General features: G+C 41.6%; 1 protein-coding gene across 1 annotated transcript in view; it reads left to right on the forward strand.

The window, feature by feature from the left end:
• phf11 (PHD finger protein 11) overlaps positions 1–12,491 on the forward strand; it is a 246,166-nt gene that overhangs the window by 38,735 nt on the left and 194,940 nt on the right. Inside the window, exons 8-11 of the mRNA XM_067993443.1 lie at positions 3,522–3,691; positions 4,445–4,509; positions 7,178–7,223; positions 10,486–10,601. Coding sequence (XP_067849544.1) covers positions 3,522–3,691; positions 4,445–4,509; positions 7,178–7,223; positions 10,486–10,601 — 397 coding nt within the window. The remainder of the gene's footprint in view (positions 1–3,521; positions 3,692–4,444; positions 4,510–7,177; positions 7,224–10,485; positions 10,602–12,491) is intronic.

A 12,491-nucleotide genomic window follows, 5' to 3' on the forward strand; every position in this document is an offset into this window, starting at 1 on the left:
AGCCCTCTGGTGTAGAGAATTCCAAAGATTCACAACCCTCTGAGTGAAGAAAATTTTCCTCATGTCGGTCCTAAATGGCCAACCTCTTAACTTGAGACTATCACCCCTTGTTCTAGACTCACCAGCCAGGGGAAAGAGCCTCTCAGCATCTATCCTGTCAAGAATCATATACGTTTCAATGAGAACGCCTCTCATTCTTCTAAACTCCGGAGAGTATAGGCCCATTCTACTCAATCTCTCCTCATAGGACAACCCTGTCATCCCAGGAATCAATCTAGTGAACCTTTGTAGCACCCCATCTAAGGCAAGGTAAGGAGACCAAATCACTGTTGATTCAGGAACTGTCCCCTTGGATTGGAAAATTGCCAATGCCACTCCACAATTTAAGAAGGGTAAGAGTGATAAGCTGGAAAATTATGGGCATTTTAGTCCAATGTCAGTTGTGCGAAGTTATTAGAAATCTGTTATTAGGGACAGAGCGGCAAATATGAGCTGGTCAGAGAGAGGCGGCATGGATTTGTAAAGGGTAAGTCATGCCTGACGCACCTAGTTGAATTTTTGTGGAGGTAACTGATGTGGTAGATCGGGGAATGTGTATGGATGTTATTTATATGGACTTCGATAAGGCATTCGATAAAATTCCTCATAAGAGACCGTGAGCAAAAATGAGAGTGCTTGAAATTGGAGGCAACCTATTGACATGGATAGGGAACATAAGAAATAGGTGCAAGAATAGGCCATATGGCCCCTCGAGCCTGCTCTGCCATTCAATCAGATCATGGCTGATTTTCGACCTCAACTTCACGTTCCTGCCCAATCCCCATATCCCTTGATTCCCTCAGTGTCCAAAAATCTATCTATCTCAGCCTTGAATATATTCAATGACTCAGCATCCACAGCCTTCTGTGGTAGAGAATTCCAAAGATTCACAACCCTCTGCATGAAGAAATTCCTCCTCATCTCAGTCTTGAATAGCTGACCCCTTATCCTGTGAAAATGCCCCTAGTTCTAGACTCTAGCCAGGGGAAACAATCTCTCAGCATCTACCCTGTCAAGCCCCCTCATAATCTTATGTTTCAATGAGATCACCTCTCATTCTTCTAAGCTCCAGAGAGTATAGGCCAATTCTACTCAACCTCTCTTCATAGGACAAACCTCTCATCCCAGGAATTAATCTAGTTGCACCGCCTCTAAGGCAAGTATATCCTTCCTTAGATAAGGAGACCAAAACTGTATGCAGGAATTGGTTAGGAGATAGGAGACGGAGAGTAGGGATAATAGGTATGTACTCAAATTGGTAGGATGTGACTAGTGGTGTCCCCCAGGGATCTGTACTGGGGCCACAACTTTTCACTATATTTATAAATGAACAGAGAGCCGTTTATCTAAGTTTGCTGATGACACTAAGTTAGGTGGCACAGTAAATAGTGTAGATGGGAGCAGAAAGTTGCAAATGGACATTAATAGATAAAATGAGTGGGCAAAACTGTGGCAGATGGAGTTCAATGTGGGAAAGTGTGAGGTTATCCATTTTGGACCTAAGAAAGATAGATCAGAGTATTTTCTAAATGGCGAAGCCAAGAACAGTGGATGAGCAGAAAGATTTAGAGGTCCAGGTACCGAAAAAAACTAAAAGCTAGTGGACAGGTACAAAAAATAATTAAATAGGCTAATGTAATGTTGGTCTTTATCTCAAGAGGGCTGGAATACAAAGAGTGGAAGTTATGGTACAGCTGTACAGAACTCTGGTTAGACCCCATCTGGAGTATTGCTTTCAGTTAAGGGCAGTGCATCTCAGGAAGGATATATTGGCCTTGGAGGGGATGCAGCGCAATTTCACCAGAATGATACTGGGGCTAAAAGGTTTAAATTATGAGGCTAGGTTGCATAGACTAGGCTGGTAATCTCTTGAATATAGAAGATTAAGGAGTGATCTAATTGAGGTGTTTAAGATGGTTAAAAGATTTGATAGGGTAGATAAAGAGAAACTATTTCCTCTGGTTGGCGACTCCAGAACATGGGGACATGACCGTAAAATTAGAGCTAGGCTATTCAGTGGTGATGTCAGAAAGCACTTCTTCACACTAAGGATAGTGGAAATCTAGAACTCTCTTCCCCAAAAAGCTGTTGAGGCTTGAGCTCAATTGAAAATTTCAAAACTGAGATTGATAGATTTTGGTTGGGCGAGGGTATTAAGGGTTATGGAACCAAGGCGAGTAGATGGAGTTCAGATACAGATCAGCCATTATCTAATTGAATAGCGGAATAGGATCGAGGGGCTGAATGGCTTACTCCTGTTTCTATGTTCCTATCTGTGTATCTGCACACCCAGGACCCTGTGCTCCTCTACTCCATGTCTTGCCCTTTAAGGTCTATTCTTCCAAAATGTTTTACTTCACATTTCTCTACATTGAACTGCATCTACCACCTACCTGCAACCCTGTCTCTGTCCTACAGTCTTCCACAATTTGCCAGAGTGCCACACTGCCCCCACCCCCCCCCCCCCAAATTTGGTATCATTAGCAAATTTCAAAATTTCTCCCCCCAATTCCTAAGTCCATATCATTTATATGTACTAGTCAATATCCTATGAGGTTGCACATAGCAATCAAGACTGGTTTGAGGCTGGAGGGTGATTGGACCAAGGCATACAGATGTAACTCAGTCCCCATTTTAAAATCATACATTCTGTTATTTTTTATACTTCTATTATAAATTCCTCTGCTCACATTTATAATGGAAACTGCCTATCATGCTGTAAATACGCCATCCTGTCAACACTGGTGTTGCAGTTCTTCCAGTGGGGGAAAATTGTAATTACGGGGTGACTCGGTTACATAAACAGTTTCCATTATAAACGTGGACATAGGAATTTATAATAGGTTGTTGTCTGAAGATGTAAGATTTTTAATCTAGAAGTATAGCAAATAAGAATGTCCCCAACATAAACACATGAACACATCACTCACCACAACTTTCCATTCAAGAAACTTCCTTTTATATGTAATCTTTGCTTTCTGCCCCTACCCCCACCATTTCTCCATCCTTGTCGCCGCAATCCCCATAATCCCACGTGTCATCTTTGTTATGTGTACTTTATCAAATGCTTTTTTCTGAGAATGCGTATAAAGCACATCTGCTGCATTTCTTTTATCAATCCTTTTGCTAGTTCTACAAATAATTTTACATGAATTCTCAAGCATGGCCTACCTTTTTAGAAATTTGTGCTGACTTCCCTGATTAACTCCTCCTTCTCCAACTACTTACTAATTTCATTCCATATTGTGAGCTATATCTGACAGCCCTTTTGAAAAGGGAATGAGATGTCGCTATTGTTTTATTTCTCTGCCATCTTTTCATATCTGTCTTTGTAATTAGAGATTTAAATAGGTCAACGAGGTCGTTATTGGAAGAACTAACTTCTCATGAGGGCTTTTTGTGGACCATGGTGTAATACGAAACATCTTGAAGTATTTTGGTGCATTTCACCCCCTTGTAACAAACCAGTTTCTTTCCTACAGGTTGTATTGCAAAAACCATAGTGGTTATCAGGAAGATAGAAGTGATGATGATAAGGAAGCTCATGGATCGACTTCGAGTGGCTGCTGCAGGAGTAGTGGTGGTGAAGAGGAGCGATCTAATTATCAGGAAGAAAACTTCAAATGGAAAATCAGCAACAAAATGAAAGATGGTAAAAAAACAATTTTCAGTCCTGTCAGTAATTCAATGTTAAATTGTTAGTGATTCACAAAAAAAACTGGAGACAATTTATTAAATGGATTTTTAAAAAAAAATCTGTGCTATTTTTAATGATGCTTAAAGTTTGTCTTACAATTGTATACAAAAAGGACTGCAAATGAGTCTTCACAGAGCCCAGAAGACTTGGTTTTCTGTTCCCATATGAAAAGTAACTTTGAAAGGCAAATACCGTATAGGTTGTATAAATTGTAGACATAATCACTTGAATGCCTTCCTTAAAATGGTGTTATTTAATGTGGCAGAACTTTGTGCTTATGGTTCTGGTTGGTCAGGAAGTGAAGCCAGGTGCTTGTATATCTTTTGACGTTCTGCTTAGGCAGAACAAGGAGATTGGATCTATGGTCTATGTGCCATATACTTCAGATTGGCTGTTCAGTGGTGTTGGGAATCAAGTGAGATGGCTCACTACATTAATGCTGCACTCAAGGACGAGGAAGAGCACACCACAGGCTGGTAATTTACCATTTTCCTGTTTTGCGGTTTATTGGGAGGGGCATCTACCTGGTTGTAAACAGGGTCTGTTCGGGTGGTTTTGAGGAAAAGCATCTTCTACCATTCACTGCTTTTGAATGCTTGTTTGTGAATTAGTGACATTAGGAATCAAACAAGTTAAGTTTTTTTTTGTTAAATAATTGAATCTAAAAGCACTCTTCATTGGATAATTTTCGCATTCCTTTATGCTAAGATGGAAGATTCAGAAAATGCCAGAAACGTTCTTCCGACTTACCAGATGGTGATGGAACCTTACAGGTACTGTATAGGTATGCAGCTGGTAATATGGGCTAAATTCTATTATTTAAGCTGGCGTTACTGAATTTAATTCGGTCAGCCCTGTATCCCCACACTGCTACTACTTGTTTAATTTCTTTGGTATTTGTTTTTAAAAAAGTTCAGAGTAATGATCATGTTAATTAGCACATTTTGTAAGAAACACAGAAGGTATTTTAAACAAGCAAAAAAAAACAAATTGAGAAAGTAAAGTTTAAAATATCCCACATTCTGTAAAGAATAAAGGCTTTCTTTTCATTCCTTCATGGGATGTGGGCTTCACTGGCAAGGCCAGCATTTATTGCCCTTGAGAAGGTGGTGGTGAGCCACCTTCTTGAACCACTGCAGTCCTTGTGGTGAAGGTTCTCCCACCGGGCTGTTAGGTAGGGAGTTCCAGGATTTTGACCCAGTGATAATGAAGGAATGGCGATATATTTCCAAGTCGGGATGGTGTGTGACTTGGAGGGGAATGTGCAGGTGGTGGTGTTCCCATGTGCCTGCTGCCCTTATCCTTCTAGGTGGTAGAGATCGTGGGTTTGGGAGGTGCCGTCGAAGAGGCCTTGGCGAGTTGCTGCAGTGCATCCTGTAGATGATACGCACTGCAGCCACGGTGCACCGGTGGTGGAGGGAGTGAATGTTTAGGGTGGTGGATGGGGTGCCAATCAAGCGGGCTGCTTTGTCCTGGATGGTGTCGAGCTTCTTGAGTGTCGTTGGAGCTGCACTCATCAGGCAAGTGGAGTGTATTCCATCACATTCCTGACTTGTGCCTTGTAGATGGTGGAAAGGCTTTGGGAAGTCAGGTGGTGAGTCACTTGCCACAGAATACCCAGCCTCTGACCTGCTCTTGTAGCCACAGTATTTATGTGGCTGGTCCAGTTAAGTTTCTGGTCAATGGTGACCCCCAGGATATTGATGGTGGGGGATTCGGCGATGGTAATGCCGTTGAATGTCAAGGGGAGGTGGTTAGACTCTCTTGTTGGAGATGGTCATTGCCTGGCGCGAATGTTACTTGCCACTTATGAGCCCAAGCCTGGATGTTGTCCAGGTCTTGCTGCATGCAGGCACGGACTGCTTCATTATCTGAGGGGTTACGAATGGAACTGAACACTGCAATCATCAGCAAACATCCCCATTTCTGACCTTATAATGGAGGGCAGGTCATTGATGAAGCAGCTGAAGATGGTTGGGCCTCGGACACTGCCCTGAGGAACTCCTGCAGCAATGCCCTGGGGCTGAGATGATTGGCCTCCATCAACCACTACCATCTTCCTTTGTGCTAGGTATGACTCCAGCCACTGGAGAGTTTTCCCCCTGATTCCCATTGACTTCAATTTTACTAGGGCTCCTTGGTGCTACACTCGGTCAAATGCTGCCTTGATGTCAAGGGCAGTCACTCTCACCTCACCTCTGGAATTCAGCTCTTTTTGAGTAGTTGAGCCATTCAGACCAGTGGCACCGCTGGAAGTATGTGAGTGAAGATTATTGGGCAGGATGATCCCTGCAGTCAAAGCCTGTAAGCACTCACTGTCTAGGCTCATGTGTGAATAATGTCCACGTGAGGGCGCCAGGACTCTTATAGAACCACGTGCCCGGCAAGCAGTAAGGCCTGAGCAAATTGGCAGAAAAAGGAAGTTACAAAAAATGTTGATGCAGCCTAGCTGCAGCGTTGCTACGAAACTTGGAGTCTTCATTATACTTAACGGGGTAGAGTTTCCACTTAAGGCGCAATCAGGAAATTGCGGCCAAAATGCCCCAAATTTGAGCTGGTTAGATTACAGTTCAAGTTTCCACTCAAATGCATTTGCATAATCACGTAAAATCTTCCATGAACCAGGGTAATAGGACGTAATTTTTTTTCTTTCCATTAAAAGATATTCATTGATGTATTTAAGTGTGGTAACCTCGTTTTTTTATTAATACAGCTGAAAATGGGTTTATCACAAAAACTAAGTTTTTAATAAGTGCCTAGTTCACCATCTGTGAGTAACCTTTTTTGAAATCACTGAAAATAACTTTTTAAAAAAAAACTGTACTGAATCATTTACCAATTACATTGGTGAACACCAGTCAGTTTCTTGGTAAATTAAGTATTTTTTGATATGTAAAATGTTTTAAAACGTGCCTACTGGTGCCTGTGCGCCTAAGAAAATGAACGCAATTTGAAGATTGCTAACCAGCACGATTGGCGGAAACACGCAATGTCGATCTGGGGGGTGTGGCCAGTTTTGTGGGTGGGTCCTGGTCTGGGCAAATTGAATCTTCAAGCAGCCTAAAAGATTGCGGAAAACCCAAAAATAAGTGGTTTGGGGCGTAACTCACTTGCGTTTAAAATTCCCCGATCTTTTGCGCTGGTTCGTCCGATTGCGCTGGAAACTAGCGGTAACTCTCGCCCAACATTTTTAGTTGACCTTGCGCTAGAGGTGCACTTAACTTATTTTGACGGGATTTGTCTGGTATAGTCCTTTCCCCATCTGCTGGTGAGTTGGCAGTGATAGGTGGAAGTATTAGCGGGTTACATCGTTCTACCCTTCAGCCCAGTAGGTTGGTGTAGATGTTGGGTTCTAACTTATTTTGGTGGAGGGAAAAAAGAAAAAGTAAGAAAATGTTTTTTTTTTAATAAATTATTTACTAACATTGTAATTTTTGTTAGGATTCCAGTGTGTCCAAAGCAGTTTTCCAGGAATGTGGCTCTTTCAGTGAGTATTATATTTCAGACTTCAAACTTATGCTCATATATATTTTGTTTGCTTTATGTCGTAAACTGTTACAAATAGCACGACTGCTAAATGATCTCACTGCAGCCTATGCACATCACACAAGGCAAAACTGAAAGAAAAGACTTGCATTTTTTATATATATATATATATATAATATAATTACGCCTTTCACGACCTCGGGACATCCCAAAGTTCTTTAAAGCCAATGGAGTACTTTTGAAGTGTAGTTACTGTCATAATGTAAGAAACGTGGCAACCAATTGCGCACAGCAAGGTCCCACAAACAGCAAATAATTGATGTTGGATGAGGGATAAATATTGGCCAGGACACTGGGGAGAACTCCCCTGCTCTTCAAAATAGTGCCATGTAAATTTTTATGGCCACCTGAGAGGGCAGACATGGCCTCAGTTTAACATCTCATCTGAAAGACAGCACCTCTAACAGTGCAGCACTCTCAGTACTGCACTGGCGTGTCAGCCTAGATTTTGTACTCAAGTCTCTGGAGTGGGACATGAACCCACATCCTTCTAACTCAGAGTCGAGAGTGCTACCACTGAACCACAGCTAACACCTAAAACTGGGTCAAAGAAGTGTACTTTTTCTTGATTTTCTACAAATAGTAATATTTATTTCAGTCTACAGTCAGATCTCCACACTGGTAGGCCTTGTAATGTGAGGTTGTCTGTGTTGTGACAAATTGTAGGCAGTTTTATGCTGTAGCATACATCCTCTGAAGACCTGAGTTGAGACTACCCCAACTCATTTCACATGGGGCCCTTGCAGGCAAGACTGGATTCAAACCCAAATTTCAGCAGTGAAAGAATAATCTGCTAATCCATTGCATCATCTCTCTGTTAATTTGTTTTTTCCACTTTGTTTTTATTTAAGTGGTTGATGTGGTCAGTTTTGTCCAAGCAGCAGACATTTGCAATTTCATATCTTGTGTCCCACGCCATTGATAATTGAAGTTCACACTAAAAGATTAATGACCATGTGACGTCATTTCTTACTGCTTATTAGTAAGCAGATAGTGTTGATTCATTCAAATGGAAGTTAGATTTCTTTCAGTAAATAATATTTTGGGACTCAGTATATAAGTAATTTGAGACATGATATGTGGTAAGTGTTGCATGTTTGGAAGGAACAGATAACAGCCCTTCAAAAAGTAACCTGATGCATAATGCACTTTGGGGTGTTTTGAAGTGATAAAGCACTGTCTAAATGTGAGTATTATAGTCAAATAATCCGCTGAAACTTTGTTTTTAAAAAATGTGTTTGCGGGATGGCGAGGACACATTTATTACCCACCCCTAGTTACCCTGAAAAGGTAAACAGTGGGCTGCCTTTTTGAACCGATGCAGTCCTTGTGACAGTGCTCTCACCCTGATTCTGGGTAGGGAATTCCAGGATTCTGACCCAGCAAAAGATGGAAGAAAGGTAACAAAAGTGCAAGCCAGGAAGGTGTGCGACTTGTATGGGAACTTGGAGGGGACAGTGTTCCCATGTTAAGTATAGATTGGAAATCTTTGCACTCCACTTTGTTCAAAGTTAAGTTTGATTTTGGCTAAAAGCCTGAAATAAAATTTGAGCAGCAATAAATTTGAATTCCAAGCATGAAATCTGCCTCTGTTTTGAGTTGTGTGTCAATACCACAAAGCTGCTGACCATTCTTATCAGACCACCAAGAATTCGGTGCCTGTTCAGGATTAGTTGCACGTTCTACTTATTTCCTCTCCTCTAATGGAATGCCAACCAGGGGGAGTTATGTTTTTTTTTGCAAGCTGGTTTTGCTGTAGTCTAACCACAAATGTCAATCACTTCCTTACCACCTATTATTTGGTGCTGTATGTAAAATGTAGGTGTATATGCAGGGCGCAGATATTTTGTGCCCCTGTGCATGTACCCACTATTTATTTTCAAAAGTCTTTCTTTATTCAGTCTCAGGATGTGGGCGTCACTGGCAAGACCGGCATTTATTGCCCATCCCTAGTTGCCCTGATAATGTGGTGGTGGGCTTTCTGGTGGTTTTGATACAATTGAGTGGCATGCTCGGCCACTTCAGAGGGCAGTTAAGAGTCATCCATGTTAGTGTGGGATTGGAATCGCATATAGGCCAGACCGGGTAAGGACGGCAGGTTTCCTTCCCTAAAGGATATTAGTGAACTAGTTGGGTTTTTATGACAATCCAACAGCTTCATGATCACTTTTACTGGTACCAGCTTTTTATTTCCAGGTTTTTTAAACTGAATGCAAGTTCTCAAAATGCCGTAGTGGGATTTGAACTTGTGTTCTCTGGATTATTATTCCAGGCCCCTGGATTACTAGTCCAGTAACATAACCATTACACTACCAGTCATGCCATCTCAAAGCCTAATTGGGCAAAATTTATATAGTCGTCAAAAAAAACCTAAAAGCTCTTTAATTTGCCCAATTCAGTGGGTTTAGAATATACAGCTTATTCTGAAGGTGATGGCCATGATCCACAGCGACTACTCACTGCTTCATTAATGATGCAAATTGGGTTCTGTAGTCTGTTCAAAAGATGGATATTGATGATCGAGTTCCTGTGTTTTCATAATTTTCAAACAAAACAATTGATTAGTCCAATACAATCCTAAGAAGGCACTGGGACCTTTTCCTTTGGAGTGAAGTGTGCTGTTTGGCTTTGGTTCATTAGCTGGGTGCAAGCAGCTTTTTAAAGTAATCGGCGGCTATTTGAAGCACTGTGCCTGCTACTACATCATTACATGTTTTAATTTTGCACGAGAAAATGACCCTTTGAATACTAATTGTTAAGCAACTAAATTGAAATATTGTATGCTGAACATTTGAAATGCTTCTTCAAATTATACTGATGGTATATATTAAGTAATAAGAAAATTAAAGTTGGGATAATGTTTCTAAGAATGAAATCTAATTCTCACCAAAAGACAGTCTTCTACAGGTGGTTTGACTTCATAGGGCAGACATGTTTCACCAAAAAGGCAAATGATTCCTTGGCCGTTGAGGGAAAAAGACTTAAAAATATTTCTGCAAAAAATGCTGGTAATAAACAGCAGGTCAGGTCAGCATCTGAAAGAGAAAGACCAGTTAACATTTTGGTAGGGATCTTTGATCTGTCCCAGTCTTTCTCATTCAGATGCTGAAAGAGGAACGCACTCGCTGTGTATTTCCTGGCAGTTTGTGTTTTTAGTTCAGATTTCCACCATTTCCAATCTTCCTTTTTTTAACCTTCGTCAGGTTTCAACATTGGGAATCCCTCCAGTGAAATGCCTAACATCCCTGATAAAGGTTATATGGAACGCAGAGGTATAAACACTGAGAGGTCCAAAGGGATCACCGTAGAACTGCTGCAGGTAATGTGCAAAAGTCAGCCTGGCTTCATGATGTATAATAAAATGTCAGACCTCTCTAGTCTCATTATTTTGGCATTGACCCATCCATTTATCGTTCCATGCATTTTTAAAAAATGTAACTGATTGGAGATTTATCCTTTTAATTTATAGATTGGTAACTGCCCTGGCATTATTTTGTTTTATAAATGTTCATAAATTTCTGCTGAAGTGTACAAAAGGCCCAATTAAGATGGTCTGTCAATAACATATTCAGATGTATAACCCTTTGCCCTTGCCCCTCCTCTTTCCTCCACCCCAATCTAAACAGAATGGTATGGGGTGCAGTGCAGTGCTTCTGTTTCATTTTGTTTTTAAACTAAATATAATAGCGAAAAAAGAATGGAGTGTAGAATCTATCAATAAAAGTTTTAATTGACCGATACTGTCGAGTCCGTTTTTTCAGAATCACAACTGGTTTCTACTTCTTGCAAGTGGTGGCGTTCATAGCTCTAGGTTGCCTGTTTTCTTTTGTCCTCCTGGAGCATTTTTTTTAGCCCATGATTTGTGGTTTGCTTGGGCCTGAGAACACTGCTTTGCATGTGGACTTACAGCAGTTTTGGAGAAGAAAGCAGTATCCAACTAACTCACCCAATTCCACCAATATAAACAACAAGATGTTGCCTTAAATTCCTGACCCATTACTCTCCTAAATCCTTAGAATTCCCCAAACTTGAGTGTTGGTTCTTCTCAGTACAAGAATAAAATCCAAGGCCTCTCCCGTAGCTCTCCACATCTGGAGAGGAGCATCCAGTGCTCAGAAGTGAAACTCTGCTGATGTGCAAGCTCCCCAACTAGATGGTTCAACACCTCTGCCAACAGCTGTCGTTGTTTCGTTTCCGCCCCCACCCCGACCCTTTTATATTGTGGAACAGAAAAACGGGAGGAATAAACTACCTTTACTTCATTAGGGTATATTTAATAGTTGTTGCTAGTCAATGCCAATGTCACACCAGTGATTAGATGGAAAGCACAACTGATCTCCCTCTGACCCACTATTAACTAGAACAATTCCCTACAGATGGCACGTTAACTCCAGAACCAGAGAGCATACATAATTACCAACCCTTGTGGGGCTTATCATTTCTCTGGGGCACTGTGGTGGACGTTGGCTGCCTAATTTATCCCCTTCCACCTCAGTCGGCAAGCAGAAGTGTGCAAAATAACAGCTGGTTTGGAACCGATGGCAAATCCTGAAAGAGGCTAAAACTCCACCACCTTAAGACACCAGTGTGTTTCCCTCGATTCCTGCCCCTCCTAGCACCATGACCTCCTGAACGGAGCATGAAGTAGCCAGCACAATGGGGGAGAGAAGAAATTGTCGGGTCCAGCAAAAAAATGAAGATAGTTCTCAACAGGCAGTACAACTAGCTAATTTCATGGTCAATGGAGCGAGCAATTCTAAAGTTCAGGGGTCCAGGGCAAGACCAGAGTACAGCATTGCTCCACTCCCATCAAATTGGAGCAAACTTTATAAGGTAAGATGAGCTTATCCAATCTGGGGAAAACAAATTCAGATCGGCTGTTCAGGTTGCAGATCTGATCCTATGTCCTTGACTGTGACCCATGTTTTTATCTGCTTTAGTAAGAGTGTTTAGGGTGGATTTCCTCCAATTAACATTGGGAAGACCGAAGCCATTGTTTTCGGCCCCTGGCAAAAACTTTGTTCCCTAGACACCGATTTCATCCCCCTCCCTGGCCACTTTCTCAGGCTAAATCTGACTGTTTGCAACCTCGGCGTACTATTTGACCCAGAGCTGAGCTTCCGACCAAATATCCACTCCATCACCAAGACTGCCTTCTTCTACCTCTGTAATATCGCCCGCCTCCACCCCTACCTCAGCCCATCTGCTG

The sequence above is a fragment of the Heptranchias perlo genome, chromosome 11 (genome assembly GCF_035084215.1).
Source record: "Heptranchias perlo isolate sHepPer1 chromosome 11, sHepPer1.hap1, whole genome shotgun sequence".
Taxonomy (NCBI): Eukaryota; Metazoa; Chordata; class Chondrichthyes; order Hexanchiformes; family Hexanchidae; genus Heptranchias; species Heptranchias perlo.